The 21563-nt window shown below is 34.8% G+C and overlaps 1 protein-coding gene across 1 annotated transcript in view; it reads right to left on the bottom strand.

Annotated features, from left to right (window-relative positions):
• Window positions 1–18923, bottom strand: part of LOC129573762 (cAMP-dependent protein kinase catalytic subunit PRKX) — a 37780-nt gene extending 18857 nt beyond the window's left edge. Inside the window, exons 1-4 of the mRNA XM_055454714.1 lie at window positions 18865–18923; window positions 18119–18506; window positions 17665–17917; window positions 9004–9172 (exon numbers count right to left, since the gene is read on the bottom strand). Coding sequence (XP_055310689.1) covers window positions 9004–9172; window positions 17665–17917; window positions 18119–18506; window positions 18865–18923 — 869 coding nt within the window. The remainder of the gene's footprint in view (window positions 1–9003; window positions 9173–17664; window positions 17918–18118; window positions 18507–18864) is intronic.
• Between the last annotated feature and the right edge of the window lie 2640 nt (window positions 18924–21563).

Raw genomic sequence — 21563 nt, 5'->3', positions numbered from 1 at the left:
CCAATCAACATCATTACTTTGACAGGCATAGTATGTGTTTGCATTGTATTGTATTTACTTTGCCGCGAGACATTACCACCAATACTACTTTGTGACATAGTAGTATTGCACAGCATAGTAAATACATACTATGCCTGTCAATGTAATGGTGGCCATTTATCAAATTACTGAAAGTTCTCGTACAATTCACTATAGCATTTCTCAGTGAGTACAGTCGCCTTTTTCGTTCGAGATAATCTTTTTAAGTCAGTCAATAGCCAAAATGTTCGAAATTAAGCGACTAGCTACTCAGTTGATAAAATTTCACACAATGTTGCCCATATCCCAATCGAAAAATTTGTGTGGCGGGCGAAGCGAGCCGAACTTTCAATATTAAGTATCCTGAAATTCAATTTTTTCTTGGTATATTGTAAAGTTTTCTTTGGGACGATTCCATTTTTGATAGGGGTTTGAACCCCAAAACCCCTCTAGGTACGCCACTGTCAACATAATAAAATTTTCAAACAAACTGCATCATGCACGAAATTAGTTATAAAGAGAAACAACGCTAACTTGAAAAACCAAAGAGAAACAAAGCAAGTTTCGGCCTTAGACTGTAACATGACTCGCTATGTTGCACTTTGTTTCTCATATTTTCCTTGTTTCTTTTTGGTTCTCCCATATAATGAATCTTGCGTTCTTGCTCTTGGTTCGTAGACAAAATCCATGTTCCACTTCAGTTCTGAATTATTCTGAAGGCAACTTTTTATCGTAATTGTTCATTTATGATTCTCATTTTTTAACTTTTGAACTATTTGGTCCAAAATTTATTACCTAATTATTTATAACTTTTGAAATCGTACGTAATGTATTGAAATTTGAGGTACAGTTTTTTCCCTATAATTTAGAGTTCGAAAAAGTAATGGGTAGCAAACAATATAAAAGATAAACTAAAGAAGTTCATGAATCATTTGGCCCAGTTGTACCAGACTGTTGCAGCGCTGAAAAATATAATGATGAAAAATGGAAATCCCCATAATTTACATTGCTTAATGGAAAATAACACAAATGCAACTTGGAGTATCAATATATGCAATTTGAATTTATATTTATTTAATAATTTGTTTAATGGTACACAGAGAGAACGGATCTATTGAAACGCCATGCCGAAAATATAGAAGTAAATCATTTTTGTACATTTCAGCTAAATACCAACAGAAATAAATTTCTAAAAAATCTCTTGAATGCAAAGTAATAAAATGAAATCCTATCTTATTATTACTTTTACTTCAACCAGTTAAATTTTTAGAAACGGCTCATCAGAAATGCAGACTACAACGATTCTTCGTTCACACTCAATATTATAGCGACATCTATTATTAAAATAGCTTGTAGTAAATGCATTTATAGCATTTCCCTGTAGTTGCGATGTTTCCTATTAAGTTCCCTTGTAGTACTGACACATTCATGTTTGACACTTGTTAACTACATATCACAGGGGAATTTAATAGGTAACATCGCAACTACAGTGAAATGCTATGAATGCGTTTACTACAAGCTATTTTAATAATAGATGTCGCTATAATATTGAGTGTGTTGAAAACTGAACAGAAAAAATTTAAGAAATTTTTTTCTGTTAGTCAGCTAGTTGAAATTGAAAATCAATAAATGTAATAAGATCTTAACCATCTTATTACCTATTACTTTTATTTTAACCAAATAAATTTTTCGAAACGGCTAATCAGAAATGAAAACTAAAACCACCACTCGCTTTTTCGTCAAAAACTGTACAAAATTTAGTGTCACATTTTATTCAACTATGATTGCGTTGAAGTATTCTATCAATGGTTCAAAAATCCGAAATTTTCGAAATTTCGATTTTCGGATCCAATGGCAGACCCTACGGAAAAATGTAGATTTCCGAGTTTTTGTCCAAACCATATTTCATGCAAAGTTTCAGCCGATTCTGCAAACCCCATGTGAATTTTGATTGATTTCGTGTTTTGTATGGAAACTGTCTGTTCTTGAAACATTTCTGTTAAAGAAATTGAAATTGAATTAAAAACATTTTTACTCAGCATAAAGTACGCAGCCAATGGGCACTATGACATTTCGTTCAGAGCTTGCAATTTCGCTCAGTTTTAGGTCAGCCAATCAGAACAAAGTAGTTTTCAATAGCATTAGTCATTCTCAAATATGATTCATTCTCATTTCACACTTTGTACAACACAGTCAACCATTAAATATATTCCGAAGTAAATGCCAGTTTTTCGCTTTTTAATCAAATAATTCTCACAGGTTATGGACCCAGATCACGTAAAATATTGAAAGTAATTTGGATAAGGGGAAAAATTAACAAATTGAATTAATTTCTGCGAGATTTTACGGATTTCGGTATATTGTGAAATTCATTGCGGTACGTGGTGCAATACACTGAAGTATTGTGAAATTCAACATGAACGGGACAGCGATAGAAAATCCATTGATTTCGCATCGGCTTGATGGAAGTAATTTCAAGACAAATAAATTCCAAATAAATGCTGTTTTGAGGGCACAGGAGTTGGAAGATATTATCAGCGGCAAGGCAGCGAATCCGGCAGAAACTGCAGAATCTGAGTTGAAGAAATGGATGCAAAAAGACGGCTTGGCAATGTCGGTGTTGTTCGCATCATTGAATACGGATCAGAGTAGGCTGGTTTTGAGCTGCACATCGTCGAAAGGAATTATGGATTTGTTGGAAAGTATACACAACCAGAAAAGCGATGTGAAAGTGATGGGATTGTACGAAGAGTATTTTGCGGTGAGAATGGCGGAGGATGAAAAGGTGGCGGCGTACGTATCAAGGGTTAACAATTTGGCGCATGAACTTGAAGAACTGGATGAAAAGTTAACAGATAATCTCAAGTTATGTCCATTGATCAGCGGTTTGTCTCCGAAATTCAGTAATTTTCGCACAGTTTGGTATAACATCAAAGATTGTCGCACTATGGAAACACTGTTGGAGAAATTACAGCTTGAGGAAGATTCAATGAACAAAGTTGAGCGCGATTCAAAGGCGTCAGTCGAAGCAGCGTTCAGTGCGACGGGATATAACAAGAATAAGAAGAAGAAGCCCGATTTGGATAAGAAATCAAAGTCTACTTGCTTTTCTTGTGGTCAAACTGGACATTGGAAAAAGGACTGTGTCGCTAAAAGCAAGAAATCGAGCGGAAAAGCAAGCACGGAATCAAAAAGAATGGGTTTTTCTGCGATCGATACAATTTTGACGGCAAATTATGATGATTTGTGGATCGGCGATTCTGCTGCAACAAAGCACATTTCAAAGCGCAAAGATTGGTTCACTGAATTTTCTACAGAGGGAGCACAGCGCGGGGTAAAGTTAGCCGATGATAAAGTAATTGATGTTTTGGGTACCGGAAAAATCAACATTGAGACATTTGTCAATGGGCGATGGGAAAAACGTCAATTGGAAAACCAATGAGAAAAATGACTAGAATGACGTTTGGTTTGACGCCATCTGCAAGGTGGAAGTATTTTGCAATACAAATACGTTCTATTGTTGTTGTCATTGGTTGCTGTCATTGATAGTTGGCAGTATATTTATAAAGAAGTTTCATAGTTCAGCGTGTACCGTCAAGATGTCGCTTAAATATAGCATAAACATGTGCTCCATATAAAAACATAGGCAAATTTCATCATTGGGAAAACGTACGATATGCACCGGATTCGGCAGTAAATTTGTTCTCAATTAATATGCTGACAAACAAGGGATTCAAAGTTGAATTCGAAGGAGAACAATGCATTGTGACCAGCAAATCGAAAGAAATTGTTGCAACTGGAAAGAAAGATGAAAATGGTCTTGTGCGTATGCTATTTCGTGTGGCACAGGATAGACAATTCGAGTCATGTTTGGCAGTGACTGAACGCAATTCATCATGTTCATTGCAACAATGGCACAGACGATTGGGACACATCAACGTGGCGCAAATCAAAGATATGGTTCACAAAGGTCTGGTAAGCGGATTTTACTAACGAAAGAGATTTCTTTTGTGAAGAATGCCAGTTAGGAAAATTCAAACGAAGCTCACATCCGTCGGCTGAACAGCGTGTTATCGCAAAGGTGAATGCATTCAAATGGTTTGGGAAGAAACCACAACTCGATCACTTGAAAGTGTTTGGTACAACGCAAGAAGTGGGATCCAAAGGCGAAACAGGTGCATTTGGTGGGATACGAGCCCACAAATAAGAATTTTCGATTGTTTGATCCTGAGTCGAAGAAAGTGTTCATCAGTTGCGACGTGAAATTCAACGAAAATTTTATTCGTAGTGAGTATTTGACATTGCCTGACGATGAAATTATTAGCGACAAGACGAAAGTTTCAAACAAGGGTGAATCGCATGAACCAGAAAAATCGATTGATGACTTGGGTGAATCAACATTGAAAAATGCAACCAATTCAGATAATGTGGCATCGGAAACAGAAGATTCATTCATCAAATCAGTTGATGAAAAGGCAGCAACAAGTACACCAACACAGAGAGTTCTGCGTACAAATCGAAAGCAAACAGAATTCTACGGAGCATTTGCATATTCGGCTATTTCAATTGAGCCGACGACAAATCAAGAGGCAAAGAACTCAAGTGAATCAACGCATTGGATGAAAGCGGTTCAGGAGGAGCTCAATTCGTTGAAAGAAAACGATACATGGGATATCATCGAAAAGCCAAGCAAATGTCATGTCATTGGGAACAAATGGGTGTTTAAGTTGAAAACAGCACCAAACGAGGAGCCAAAGTACAAAACACGCCTAGTTGCAAAGGGCTATTCACAATCGGCTGGCATTGATTACAAAGAGACATTTTCTCCGGTTGTTCGATATGAAACCGTTCGCTGTATTCTTGCTATTGCGGCGATTGATGATATGGAAATGGTACAGTTTGATGTCAAAACCGCGTTTCTCAACGGCGATCTGGAAGAGATAATTTACATGGAAATACCAGAGGGTATTGAGCATGGGGCAAACAAAGTATGCCATTTGAAGCGAAGTTTGTATGGGCTGAAGCAAGAGTTTGGAATTCGAAGTTTGTACATTTCCTGAAAAGTTGCGATTTGGAACAATCGAAAGCGGATTCATGTTTGTTCTACGGCTACATTGAAGGTGAATGGGTAATCGTTTTACTGTACGTTGATGATGGATTGATTCTTTCACACAGCAAAGATTGATTCTTTCACCGCTTTTTAATCAAATAATTCTCACAATTTCTCTTCCAAATTTGCTATTTCCCATCCTGAGTACCATTTGTAGAATAAGAAAACAGGAGAAGTTTGGCTCCAATGCCGATTTTCTTTGCAGGGCAGTAAACCATACAACTTATGGTAGATGTTTGCATTCGCGATTAGGCTTTGCTACGGCATAAATTCATTACGCTGAATACATTTATGCGATAAATTTATGTGATAAGTGCAGTTGATCTGCCTTGCATGAAGTCTGCTTGTTGGCACTACATGGAATGTAGGCTTTTTTTCTAAAGAAAATTTTAAGAGTCTTTGGGCCATTTTTTTGGACCGTATATTGATTCATTTTAATATCCATATTTTTTATCACGGAGGACGATAGTCCGACAAGTGACGCTCCATAGACTGTGCATTTCAAGCCAAATATAAAAAATGCCAGTTTTTGCGTCACGAGTATATATACAGTAAGTATGCTATTTTCTCAGGGCACCATTTGGGCCCCGGAATATTAGGTACCATTGGAAAGGTCTTGGCCCAAATAGTCGGAAACACCATATCCCTTATGCCTAAAGTGTGGTCTAGGCAAAAATATAGCGGGTGGAAAATTTAACACCAAACGCGATTTCTCAAAAATCAGCCCTACAATGTGTTACCAAAAACTGAGCGTTTGTAGCCGGCCAGCATATCAACAAAATGGCATATGCCATATGTCCGAGAAAATTCGTATTTCGAAGTTCTGAGCATAGGTAATTCATCAATGAACGGAATTTGTACGTAGAGTCGCATTCTACAATGAAATTGCTGCCAAAAATACGCATCTACTGGCTGAAAAAGGCTCACGAAAGACCATATCTGCTCAATTTTTAACGAGAAATCGACTAAAAGTGGTCACGATGCGATCTGAGGGCATTTCATGGTCGAAAAATTGGTCGGATTGAAGTGAATTTTTCAACTTGCTCTATTTTCACTGAAAATGAGGTTTTTGTTCGGAAAACACGTGAAATACACCTCTGACGACATTTTGGTCTTAGAAAACTGCTATTTTTTCGTGAAAATATTGGGAGTCCACGAATACTTGAATATCCATTTCGTTGTCATTTTGGTCATAAATCGGCATTTTGGCATCTGAATGTATGAAATTGAACTTTTGCTCGGGGGATACATAAAAAATGCACTTTCCAGAGCTTTGGTGGTTGGAAATTAATATGTTTCAATGAAGTAATGTGTCTTAAATTACTTCAAAACTCTTTTAATGGATATTTTGAAATTTAATCACATTTTACAATGTCCAATAAGGGGAAAATGGGACTTTTTTTTAATGAAAGTGGAAATTTGCTATTTACAAAACTTGTGAAATGTATATGCAAATGTTTTACCCGAAAAATTACAATTTTCCAATGATAAGACCTTAAAATAGACATATTTCCGACAAAAGTGTATTTTTTCCGAGAATAATTGCCTTACAAAATTAGTGATATCAGATGAAAAACCTCTGGACGAGGTTGAAATGGAGTGACGCTCCTGTGCGTGGATTTACCACTTAAAAAGAATGATATCATTTTGAGTCACGCTTTGACGCTGTATTACCTCTGGATACAAAGTTCAGAAGTGTTTTTCGCATTCACTATTGTAAAAATTTATTCACAATGAGGAAAAATATCGCGTCATGACTTTTGAATTTAGTTCCGAAGCTTTCTAGCATTTTGCCGTGCAAAAGTCGTGACGCGATATTTTTCCTTATTGTGAATAAATTTTTACAATAGTGAATGCGAAAAACACTTCTGAACTTTGTATACAGCGTTAAAGCGTCACTCAAAATGATATCATTCTTTTTGAGTGGTAAATCCACGCACAGGAGCGTCACTCCATTTTAACCTCGTCTAGAGGTTTTTCATCTGATTTCAATTACGCCTAATTGCAAAAATGAAATAAAATCATGTTCATGTACTTAATTCACTTTTGAGATAACTCAAAAAAAAATTTACATTTTTTTTGTTACCAATGTGAAATAATGTACGATGTTTATTCACATTGAATGTACATAAAACACATAAGTGAAGAATACAATATCATCATATAAATTTATTTAATTATTTTTGACAATATTAAAATGATTTACACAGTGAAAAATAAAAGTCCACACTTAGGCGGATTTTCGACTGGTAGAGGCGCCCAGTCTTATATTTTGCCTAGTAAATTGAGTTTCAGACGAAAAACCGACTAGATTATAAGCGGAATTTCGCCTGCAGCTCAAATTACTAGCAGCAATATCGGCTGAATGCGTGTTTAGCTGAAAAAACGGCTAGATGTGGACTTTTATTTTTTACTGTGTATAACTAAAACTTGTGAAACAGACATTTCAAACATCAACCCGTCAACTTTGTCGTCTTCAGAAAATATTACGTCCGGATCAAACATGATTGATAACTTTTTAAAATAACTTAACCTAATTAATTAAACAAAAAGTATACTATGATAAAAACTACATTCTATGTAGTACTTACGACAATAATTTGATGAGAAACATTAAATTTATCAAACCACTTAAATTTGCAAGCTTCAAGGACGCAGAGCGGAGCGAAGCGACGATCTGCGGTCTTGTTTTTATTATCGCTTTGCGAACGTATCATTGAGTGCGTTCACAGACTGTATGAGGCACAGTGCGTCATACAACGTCATCATGTTGATGCGTTTGCTAAGCGGTAATACAAACAAGCAGACTTCTTTAAACGCAGAGCGAGCTGTGATGAGTGCACATAAATTTATCGCATAAATGTATTCCGCGTTTTGAATTTATACCGTAACAAAGTCTGTTCGCGGTAGTCCAATCTTCTTTGAAAAAGCCGAAAATTGGTCTTGTTTTGAAAAATTATAGGATTTGAAGAAAGAGTATACGTTTAGTGCTCACAACATTTCACTCAAAACAGTCATCGTAATATGCACTAATGCCAACAAGTGTGGGGCCACTACACATTTTTAATACAAATTGGCCATTTTAACTAGATCCGTTTACATATTTCGGAAACAGTGGCCCCAAACTGTCATGGCGGTATTGTATGTACGTGGGCACAATCGACACGTTTATTTGTGTGAGTGTGATTGTGTCAGTGGATAACAGTATTGTCCGAAAATGTTACTTATTGTGTAAACAATAATATTCATACCAGAGATGATTTTTGTTCCTTTTAAGCACATGAACTGGTGCCGCAAAGTCATACTAAACTACTCAAGTATTTAGATAATGCTACTTTTTGACTCTACAATATTGGAATCGCAACGATTCAATTGCTTTAATTTGCTTAATTTGGCAAAAAAAGAGTGTTAAAAGAGAGAAAAAATTGGCATTTACTCCATACGATACGTTTCGGAATTTTCATTGAATATTTGCTCGTAGTATTCGCTTGCCGAATTAAGCAAATTAAAGCAATTGAATCGTTGCGATTCTAATATTGTAGAGTCAAAAAGTAGCATTATCATATTACTTGAGTAATAATATTCATGTTCAATATGTTTACAATGCAAGCTGTTTACGCGTAGATGGCACCTCTGGGTTGAACGTCCGAATCTCCAGGATGTTAATATGAGTATATCGCAAGGTTTTGGAAACCATCGCAACTAAGTTTTTCCATGAGAAAATCCATTTTTTTCAGTTTTATTTTCATGGAAATCACAGGAAAAATACACGATGGACAGTTTGGTCCATGAACCTCTTTAGTTTGAATTAAAACCAAAAGCAGGGAAAAACCGCGGTGTTGATACGATGAATTTCAGAAAATGAATTTACTCACAAGTTTACGATGAATGGATGATGTATTTCTGTCAATATACTTTTTTCATTTTTCACGTGTTCCACCTGCTTTAACCGTATAACATCAGACTTCGCTAGTATCTTCATCGCACAATATTTGTTTGTCTTTTGATCCAAACACAAACAAACACGACCAAATGTCCCAGTACCTATAGGATGAGAAATCACAAACATATCACAAAGTTGTTATTATTTATTATGGGATTGATTATTTTTCATTTATCAGAGTCTGAGTTGGGAATGTAATTCAAATTTGGTCAAGAGTTGCTGTGTGCAAAATTTACAATACATACAACTGCACAGGCTTGGTGACCAGTGCATGTCTATGTATTGACACGTATATGAATAGTAGCCACTTGAGCGTTCGCATAAGCAATAACACATTTTCCCCTAAAATTAGTGTAAATTCATCCAAAAACCGCTATTTCGCACTGTATCTAGATTTCTCATTCCCCTCCGAAAACTTACAGTATATAGAGAGTCGAAAAAAAACCAAACGCATCATAAGACATATGTGTCCCATGGTTAAAGGTAAATAAATACTCCGGATTTTCCTGTATTTGGACCATTTTTCGCGAATTTTCAGACACAAGAATTTACAAAAAGATCATTGAATTCGTAATGAAATGGGCACAACCAATTCAATAATTTGAGTTATTTTCTGTTAAAAGCCATTCTTAAAGAAAAAAGAGTCCAACAAATTCTGTGAATAAAAACACGTCTGTGTTCGTTGAAGTATATAATAAGAAGAGAGATTTTTATTCGTCATACAAAGTGTGAACTGTCATTTTCAAACATTGAATAGCCTTAAAGGCCGGTTTATATCAACACCCTCACTTGTTGAACTTTAAAGTTTGAATTTATTAATTATTTACAATCAATTTTAAAACAAATAAATTTCCGGAAATTTCATAAATCAAGATAACAATATTTGCTCATAAAAGATTGACTCTACTTTAAAATTAAATACTTTGGATCATGAAATCTAAATAAATGCAATGGAATGATTATTTACAATGACTTCTAATGCAACAAAAGGGTACGTGACTTTTCTCCTCCGTTTTTGTCCGAATCAAACGGACATTTAGCAAACGGACAAACGGACGGACGGACAAATCCCAATCATAAACGGACAAGTCACTCGGACAAACGGACAAACAAACGGACGGACCAAATGCAATCATAAACGGACAAACGGACCAAACCAATTAAATACAACCAAAATGGACAAATGTATACTCCTTAAAATATATTTCGGTCCATTTGGCAAACGATTATAGCGAAAAACAGAGAAATCAGTGTGAACCAGTCCTAATAAATTGGCAAATTCACTTGCAGAAATTTTTTTGACAGCTCTCACATTACAGAGCTCGCTACATTGCTGAGTTCGCTGCGTTCAGTGTAAGGAAGTCTGGTTTACATTTGTTCATATTTCAAAAAGACCGAAATTTATTTAAAGGAGTATATATGAGCCTGGATGAAATTTCGTCGAAAATCGATTCCACGTCAAAAATTAAATAAAGAAAGTATATTCGCATTTCGCAATCATCATTTCGAAGTTCGAACTCATTTTCGAATATTTAATTTAAATTAAACTTAAAATTTCAACACAATCCGCTTTGTTTAACGCAGAACTGATGTTTATCCTTGGGAACGGCTTTGGTTAAATTGTCCGCAGCCATTTCATCAGTTGGTTTGAATTTGATTGCGACGATCTTCTTCTTAATCATTGTTCGTATGTGATGATGTCGCACATCAATGTGTTTGGTTCTTGCTCTGAACCCGTCCGATTCAGCAAGATCAATGGAACTGTTGTTGTCGCAATTGAGTGTGATTACTTTGTTCAATTCTCTGTCCAGCTCCCTCACAAACTGTTTGAGCCACAGTGCTTCCCTCACTGCAGCTGACATCGACAAATATTCTGCTTCTGTTGTCGATAATGCCGGTGTTGGTTGACGCTTGCTGTACCAAGTTATCGCTGCGTTGGACAACTTGAACACGTACCCAGTGCACGATCGACGTTTACTGAGATCTTATGCATAATCGGCGTCACAGTAACCGACAAGCCCATCATCTCCTCCTTTCGTATAGCGCAATTTGAAGTCGATCGTTTCATCCAAGTAACCTCATTTTTTGTATATGTTCTCTACGAGAACACCTTGATACTGCCCACATTAATGATGAAATTTCGATTTTCATATTACCGTTAAACCCGATCCATGATCCCAAGCGGACGAATTCATCAAGGACAAAGCTTACTGCCCGGGTGCCATTTGGGTTGCTTCTGATTGCAACAAACATGAGCGGGGCTGTCCCAGGTTTCAACCACCCACGTGGAATTCAACTCATCTCACACGGATCACACAGCAAAATCAATATTAAAAGACTGACGAATTTTTCCATACATTCTTTTATGTGTATTGAAAAGATGATACTTATCTGTGATGTTTACACTTATTTATTGTAGATTTTTATTTTGATTTTGTGCTTTGTTGTAGCCATCCACGAGTTGGCGAGTTAATATTCTTATCTTTGAAGTCAATTTTGAATTATTTATCAATTAGCATCAAATGATCTAGTTACGTTTTAAATCATGGTCCATGTCAACTCAATGCACTCTGCAATCAACATGGATCTGCCTTAACCGACGTAAAACTTCTCATCAATTTATCTATCGATATAAATTGAGTGACGACTTTTGCAGTCTCAAAGTCTTAAATTTAACGCGTAACAGTTAATACTTCACATAGCCTTTGTCCCTTTGGAAACGTTTACCAAAGGTTATCCTGGACCGTTTGCTATAGACTAATATCAAGCATTTCCATCTTGGTTGTATGACTGCTTTCGTTTTCATGTTCCTGCTATTGTGATTACCTCATAATTTACGAAAAGAGCCAGGTTTTTAACGAGGCGAGAACTGAAAGTTATCGAAAGTTACTGCTACTATTGTTCATTATTTATAAAAATTGTAACAGTCTTGCACTCTTTTCCGGCCAAACCTCTATCAAAACCCACATTATATTCAGCCAGAGCTTGGCGGTGTTTAATAAAAAAAAAAAATAAAAATAAAAATAAAACTGCTCGTTGAATCGATCGATGTACTTGCCGCTAAATCATCAATGAGTTCTTCATTCACAATCGTGTCATCGCTGTCGTCGTTCCTCACTTGAGCCAAATCCTCTTCAACCGATTCATTTGCATCGGCTCGATTTGACTCTTTCTCAAATTCGACGATCGGATCCGAGGGGCAAATCACTCTTAGGTATTACTTTTACATAAATGGTATTACTTGGTATTACTTTCCGTACAAATCAAAAGTAATACCAGGTGTATTACTTCTATTGATCAGTATTACTTGGTATTACTTGGATATTACTTTTTTTCGGTATTACTTTTTTCATAGAAATATCAAAAGTAATACCAGAGGTATTACTAGAAATAACTGAGGTATTACTTTTCTATTTGGTATTACTTTTGAGTGATTTCCCCCTTGATCGGATCACTGACGATGACTTCGTTGTCACTCACATGATTCGAATCGTCCAAATCGTTGATGGTTAATCCAATTTGAGAAATTGGCGACATTTCGTGAAAAATGACATCACGACTGATTGTTAGCTTTTTGGTTTCCGGGTCGATGCAGCGAAATCCTTTTTTATCGCTATCGAAACCAACAAAAATAATCTTTTTCGACTTAGCGCTCCACTTTCTTCGGCGCTGTTTCGGCACATGAACCATTACGGGCGAACCAAAAATCCTCAAATTGGAAACATCCACTTTGTTTTCACTCCACATTCCCCCTGGAGTTTTGTTCGCAATTGATGAACAAACTGATCGGTTTATAGAAGTAAAGTAATAAGTAACTTATTACATATTACTTATTACTTTCATTTTATTACTGTCCATCTTATTACAGTAATAAGATTGTAATTGTAATAAGATTGTAATAAGTATCTTATTACTTTTGGTACAACAAAAATCGCAAAAAAAGATTCATGTAAAAAACATGTCAATTTTTGTCAGACGAAAAAATGTTGAAAAAAATGTGTCTTGCAAAAGAACGAGGAGAACGGTTGCATTCTTGACAATTTTGACATTTTGATGTACACACACATTAAAAAACGTATGGCGGATTGGAAAACGTCAGCAATGAACTAAACTATCACTTGGTGTAGCAAGTTCATTGAATGTGTGAATGGGTGGCAATATTCGATGACTTCAAAATCATATGAAAAACCACACAAGTGTTGACAGTGCAAACTCACGATTTTTCGAAATATTTCTTTGAAAAACAAATCGTGAATGAAGCCTAGGCTTTGCAGAGCCCGAATATCAACAATAAAAGAAAATAAATGAATATAATTCCCAAACAAATAATGTATATAAAATGTATGGCGTTTCCAATCTCACCACTGTTCACCACAATCAGTCAAAGCATTAATGTGAATGACGCATGACAAAGTGACTTTGACAGCACACGCATATGAATTGTTGTCATGTTTACAGTCGGAAATGTCAATGCAAAATCTCCAGTATCCAGTTTCACTCTACTTTGACATGATTTTTGTATGAAACTTTTAAAGAAAAGTCTCATACAAAAATCATGTCAAATTTTGCAAGACACATTTTTTTCAACATTTTTTCGTCTGACAAAAATTGACATGTTTTTTACAAGAAACTTTTTTAGCGATTTTTTTTGCACCAAAAGTAATAAGATACTTATTACAATCTTATTACAATTACAATCCTATTACCGCAATAAGATGATCTTATTACTTATTACAATCTTATTACAATCATCTTATTACAATCTTATTACAGTAATAAGATAGACTTATTACTTATTACTCATCTTATTACAGTAATAAGTAGGTAATAAAGTAATAAGAATTACATTTTTTTACTTCTAAAGATCGGTTTATAAGGTGTGCCGCCATCGCACACGCTTCACCCCAAAATGAATCATCCAGGTCGGCATCAAAAATCATACACCTGGCCCATTCGACGATTGTCCGATTCATTCTCTCTGCTACACCATTCTGTTCGGGTGTGTATGCACTATGCAGTTGTCATGGTTAATATTCATACGTCCACAAGATAAAAATGTTTGGAACATGTTGGAAATATCGGAAAATATTCAATATTTTAGAAAATTAAAATGTACTGAGAACGACCAATTTTTTTTTTCATGAAGCCACATCCCGACCGACTCCAGTGCCTTTTTCAAAAAATATGATCAGGCAGAAAACTTCTTTGAAACTTCCTCTATACATATCTGTAAACAATAATTTGCGTCGGGCACAAGGAAAAATTCTACAAATCCGAATAGAATACTGGAAAAATCAGTACAGTTGGTAGCATTACATTACAATAATTGAATACTTCGATTATTTTTTGCGTAGAATTTCTTCAAAACTCCATGTTATCAATATAAAATCAGAAGTACAGATAGGGCGCAGAAGATTTCAAATGGGTCCTTAGTCCCAAACGTTTTTATGGACGCTACGGCGCTGAATACATTTAAAGTTTCAATAGGATAAGAATACGTTTTTTCATGAATTCGTTTGGATTCATTTTTCCTGCTCCAAGTAATCGCTCGATTTGTCCACAGGTTTTTCCTTGAAAACAAATTTTCGTGACATGGACTGTTTTCAGTATTTCAAGATGCTGAACTAATTTCAGGATTGTTATACATATATTTTACATACGTCATTTTTCATAGTGTGATCTAATAACGTAAGCAGAATGAGTTGCAAAATCCAAGTGCTTCCAACCATAAAATGTGGGTTCATAATAAATAACGGCTCATGCCAGCGAAGTGTGAGATAGTGATCATATACATACAGTCAATTCACATTGTCGAGTAGGGACTTCTACTGTGAGTCTATAGTGTGCAGCCAATGTTAAAGCACAGCTATACAAATTGACGATCATTGTGATATAAACACACTTGTAAATAGTGACAGTTTTCGTATTTTATTTTAATGAAATACATACTCAACAGAACTAACACACATTGGAAACGTTCGTGGGGCAATCGAAATACATGCCTTGTTTATTTAAATATGAAAATAATACCCAAATGTATATTATCAAAATAATATCCAATTTGATGACCATGATGAGTAGATTTTAGTCACTCAATCATTTTTCTGCAGATAATTTTGACACTTTTATTGTGCGTACTTTGTTTAGGATTTTAATCACCAGACATCCAATTTGACTGAATAAACCGGACAACTTGATTGAATTGTGATTGAAATAATTGAAATGCAAAACCCAATACGTTCAGAACTAAACATGTCTCAAAAAAGATTTAATATTTTGTACAATATGGTATAATTCAAAAAGAGATCAAAGGTAGTGTTTTTCATATTCTATTGTTGAATTTCTATCCACATCAAACATCAAAGTGCTTGTAAGCGAATAATTAGTAAATCAGTTTTGTATGCAACAGCAGTATAAACGCACTCTCATTTGGATAAAAATTCAGCCAACAGATAAATCGACTCCAAAATTAAAGAAAAAAAAACAGGTATTTTTATGAATGGATTCATTTCTCCTGCCAAAAAACTTGAAGTTTTGAAAATCGGTCTTCACTTGGGGAAAAGCCTAATAGGTGTTCTTTAGAATAAATTCTGACCATCTATGGTCCACCGACATCATAATTTTCTCAATAGTTTTGTTTAAATGCTTTTTAGGAACAATAGTTACAATTGACCGTCTATTGAAAGTAAGAGAAGACACAATTATAATCCTAATGAATTTTAAATGGACTCATATTGTTAGGATATGATTTATCATTTTGAAGAATTTTGAAGGGAAAAATTAAACGAAGGAAAAATTAAACGAAAGAAGAATCATATTCGTCCATCATACTGCTCTATATTTTTAGCGCCAATTGGATGAATATGAACAAATATGCTTTTTCAAGTGCAATATTTGCACAGCTTTCATATTTATTCAGTGCGTCAAATTGTTTTAGATCAGAGATGGTGTATTTGCTGCTGAATAGGCCTGAGCTGAGCTAAATTTGCTAACTCGGGCGCCTGAAGCGTAATTTTAACGCATTCACGGTGGGATGACAACGCATTCACGGTGAGATGATGTCACTGATATCAAAGATCCACGTATCTTCCCACCGTGAATGCGCTAAAATAACGCTTCAGGCACCTGAGTTAGCAAATTTATCTCAGCTCAGGCCTACTCAGCAGCAAATACAAAATCTCTGGTTTGCATCGATAAAGCCTGTTACTACTACGTTCACGTTTTGTTTTGTTTTTTTTTTCTTTTCTATTCTTGTGAAAACAAACTGTGCTATGCGAAAGAAAGTTGATCAGCAGGTTAGCAGATGATAGCAAAATTCACATGAATTGTAAGCTTTTTACATATTCAATTGTTTGGGGAATTTATTTTCCACTTCTATAAATATGCAAGACAAAATAATATTTATTGAAATTGTATTTTTCCAAATGTTCCAAAGCACTTTTAGTTCAAATATGAAGAGTTTGGAATAGAAACACAAGAACTATACATCTATCGTTGTGCACTTTTGATAAATCTATTATAAGATTGGGATACCAGGAACTGTTGTTTATAAAATACGTTCTTTTGTTTGCCTTTCATTCGCTTCGGTATTAACTGAATTTAATCTATCTAATTTTCAAGATTTTTAACTAAATATTTAATGAATAGTAGATTTCAGGCGTTATTTTTCATTCGTAAACACAATTACGAGGAATGCTGTTCTGTGGTTAAATGAAATATCGAACATTTCAACATTGATGTGTTTTCATGTAGAGCAAAATATTTTGTGCACTCAAATCGGTTCGTATTTATTTATTGCGCCGCGATTTATATTTGGCATTTATGTCATGAATATGGTTGTTTTCTTTTCTTATGCCCAGCATTAGCCGCTTAATTATTCTAAGAGCGTTCGAAATTTTATCTCTAGAATCTAAATATAAGTTTTTCAAACAAAAATCCATCTGTCGGATTTTATACTAGTGTGATACCGAGATTCATGATAATAAGTTTTAATACGCATCGTATCTTCTTTGTTCCATAGATTTCCAACATTCAAGGGATAAAACTTTAATGCAATTGCATACATTATTTGATTGTAAAAATAAATAAACATATTCTTTTATCGCGACATTCTCGATATCAACTATAATTCAAATCATTCTACGGTTTAAATTTGTAGCTTTAAAATATCCACCTACGTGACATCATTTGCTACAAAATCGAAAAATGAGAAAGTCAGAAAATTTGTGATCATTGGAGCCTGGGGCCACCACTTATATTTACAGCGAACGATGACAATTTCAACGCTTATACGTATGATCATGAATAGCGTGGAAATATTTTGACTGTTTTTCGTTTCTGTTGAATCGCATCGCTATATTTAAAATACAGCGCGGAAGCGAAAACTCACTACCACACGTGGAGGCTATATTCAAACACAATCTATGAATGAGAGCACTGGTGCAAAATAACGAAATCAAAAACACACAATAATGAGAGTTCAAAGTTGAGAAATCAAAACAGTTGTGACATCGTTGGTACGGTCATTTATATTGATTGACCTAATAGCATAGGAAAACGTGAATTTATTTATTTTTTTTTCGTTTGAACTTACCTATAGTTTTTAGTAATTGGAAGTCTTCCAAAGCGTAACATGAGCGTGATTGCGCTTCATTTGTGTAGCCAATAATATTGTTGTCACTGGCCGTACTTTCATCGTCGTCACTATTTTCCTCTTCACTCTCATCCTCGTCAGTGGTTTCTTCTTCAAGATCTTCTATCTCTGATTCATCCAAATCATTTTGAGAAAGAGTTGGATTTGCTTCCGTGATAAGTTCTGATGTATCTGCCGTTGTCACTTCTTCATCCTGCTACAGTCGCACAAAATGCGATATAATAATATCATGTTAATATCATAATATCGGTATTAATAATGTTTTGATATTAAGATTTTATCTATTCATAATATCATGTTAATATTATAATATCGATATTAAGATAAAATCTTAATATCAAAATATTATTAATATCGATATTAATAATATTTTGATATTAATGCACAGCTGTACATCTTGCTCCTCTTCTTCTTCTTCCTCTTCATCTTCATCTTCATCAACTCGTTCACTAAAGTCTGGCTTGAGAATTCCTGGATCAGACGATTCACTGTCTTGTGGACCAATTATGGCTATCGGTGGATTAATCTTTGGCTGTTCAATATTCGCAGAATATTTGATCACAATTCTCCTAGGCACTGTGACACGGGTTATTGTTGCTTTACTTGGACTTGTATTCTGTGATCTTGCATTGGTTTCAGTTGCAGAAGACTCGCCGGTGTCTGTTGCTGTTTCGCCACTGGATATCTCTGTGGTATCGTCTGTACTGCTACTTGCATAGCTTGCATCACTGTCAGTGAAACTCTCCGAACGAGTTTTCAATACTTTAGACGCCAGTTTGATTCTTGTTTACAATACGTTTCGGCCACAACAATTTTGAGTTCGTTAATAAAACCTATTTTTCAACTGCACTATTGCTGAAAAGATCACAATCACATTACTCTAAATATTTTTGTTTTGTTTTATGATGATGGATCAATTTTCATTGTGTTCTACATAGTTTAATTTGTTTTAGTAGAGCACTAATCTTACGTATAGACTTCAAATTGTTACTCGCAACATAACTCTTAATTTTCGAATTCATTTAGCAAACGAAACATTTCAGTAGGTATTATTTATCTGTTGTTTGATTTTATCAAAACAAATGTAATGTATTGTGGACGAAGTGACAAATGAGATTAAGTTTACGAAATCAAATGTACAACTCCTGATCATATATTTTCTCCAAACCACTAGCAACTACAATTTCTCTATTGATCATTCTCACATTGCACGCTTTCTAACAAATTATTTCTTTGGAGTTTTCATTATATACTTTCTTCCATAATAAGATTCCTTCGAAACACTTTTTTCAATTCATATTCAATGCGACAATACATATAAAAACGCTACATCTTTTTCTATAGTGATCGATTGATTTTAGCACAAGATTTTTCTCTTCAAACGCATATAAGTAGCGCACCTCGAACCGTAATCATCTTGTCTGGGAATTTTAATCAGGTGATAAGAGCAGCAATGAATGAAAGCAATACGAGTTGATCATTTAAGAAAAAGGTGAAATCTCAATCAAGTGTACAGTGCACGACAATCACAATTCACACATAATTCAATACAGTAAAATTAGTGAATTTTTCAGTGATTTCATACTTATTTATTTATTTGAATTTACACCGCCAAGATTGGTAGACGATGATTTAATACAAAATCGAATTAAATGGAATAAAATTTGAACGGTTATTTTGAGAAATCGCTTCAATGAAAGTCATGAAAATTCTAATGGAATAACATACTGATCTCATCAGCGGCCTCGAAATAACTAAGTGTGAATATTGAGTGCAAAATCAACTAACCGGCTGGTTTGAAAGATCGCAGGCGCGCGACGACCACATGCCGTTGTCACACGAATCAACATTCAACATAAAGCTCAATTGTGTAACAAACATACTACAACTACAGTTATAATTACGTACACGTCAAGGGGAAAGTTATTTCGTTTCCAAAAAATTTAATTTATTTTTTTTCGCAAAGATAGTTTGTTACGGAAAAGTATTGGTTTTACTTCCAAAATTTGATGACATTTACGTTGGAAAAACAAGCTGTCCCACAAATTTCAAGACACATATTTTTTTTCGATCACGAAAAAAATATTAAATCACTTGTCACGAAAGTACTCGACTTTAGCTGCAAATTGTACTCATCATCAAATCACGTGCACGCCAAAATGAAAGAGATATTCACGTTTCTGTGAAGTCGAAAAATCGTTCCGTGTCATTGAAAAAACACAAACCGTGCATTAGTCTGTTCGCAGTTTTTTGAAAACTAAACCAACATAGCTTATTTTATTCCTTATTTTAATGAAAAATTAACGGGGTGACAACTTTCGACAATTCCCATTTAATCCCATACATTTGTGGCGTCGACGCGCCACCTACAGTTGGAAAAGTGCATATCCATATACGTCATGTAAAATTTCATGTCAAATTCGAAAAACTGTTATAAAAAAGTCCGTTGAGTATTCTTCTACATTCTTGGTCATTCTCAGCTACTTTCCATTTTTTTTAATTATAAAGATGCTTGTATCGTTTACATTTCATTTCTATTTTTATTTTTATATAAATAAAAACAAACAAATAATCATTAGCCCAGAATATTACAAAATCAATGTATCAACACAAATGTCACGTTCAAGATGTATACGCATTTGTTCATAGAAAAATTCTAAAAAATAAGTAATACATATATTTTTTACAGTTACAGCGCTCGTGTGCGATGCTCTTGTGCGGATTTTTGTGGGTCGAAGAAAAAAATAAGAAGAAGAAGTAGTAGTAGCATGTTCAACATAGCCGAAATACAGGCACAAACATGTTTTTACCGTTACATGAAACGTACATTGTAAATGTAAAAGGTACTAACTTTGTTTTTTTATCTCCAACATTTTCTCCAAAACTTTGGATTTTTTAATCCTAAAACAGATTCTGTTTTCATGTTTAATTATTATCTGTGACTAACTACGAAGTAGTTCGATCATTAATCGACGATTTTGGAGTCATTTTTGTGGCGTCTCTACTCGCATTTAATTTCCATTGTAGAAGCTTGCTTGTCAAAGTTCAAGCATCATTGCAAACATATGGAAGTGGAGGAAATGACGCCAAGCTGCACGAGGTTATTTAGATTAAAACGTTATTACCAATACGATACTTTAAAATTTTCATTTCCGTATATTATGATGTATTATGTTGAGTATTGGTTATTGTGGTAGCATTGAATTTAATACATAAGTTTAGCTGTACTTTATTGTACTCTGTATGCTATCTGTCTAATCCATCCATACATTGTGATGTAGTACATTTCATGTAACGGCTCAGTTATAGTTTGTTATGCAATAACAAACTAGGCCTAAAATGAGTCTTTTCGTAGGTTCTAAAAGACTCTACGCGTAGAATGTTTTGAAACTTTCTTGTTTTTTATAACGTTGCCAAATTCAATTCAACTGAAATGCAAAGGTAGCCTGATTGACCGTTCGCTGTGAGAACAAAGTAGCGAGAAAAATGCAAAAAACTTCGTTTCCGCTCAATGCTGAGTTGTGTCACATTTGGTCGCAACTTTATTTGCTCTTTTTTGCTCAAAGTTTTTTTTCCGTCGCAGTTATGGATAAAGAGCTCATAAGTTGTTCTTTTGTTCTATGGATGTCATTTCATTAATATACTTATTACTTAGAAGCGCGCTGTTTTCAAATTGGTAGAGAAATTTAATTTTTACGCGCCGATTTGGAATTGGTGCGAAAGGCCAAAAAAAGGAATTTAGTCTGGTCGATTCAAAAGTTTCGAATTGCTTGTTTTATGCGGCGCGACATGGACTATCTTTTGACGCAGAAAAAACATGCCAAAAAACGCCACCTTTT

The sequence above is a fragment of the Sitodiplosis mosellana genome, unplaced genomic scaffold (assembly GCF_009176505.1).
Source record: "Sitodiplosis mosellana isolate CC-2019 unplaced genomic scaffold, AAFC_SMos_1.0 Smas_scaffold_6102, whole genome shotgun sequence".
In the NCBI taxonomy this organism is placed as follows: Eukaryota; Metazoa; Arthropoda; class Insecta; order Diptera; family Cecidomyiidae; genus Sitodiplosis; species Sitodiplosis mosellana.
This window is presented reverse-complemented; position numbering and strand designations above follow the sequence as displayed.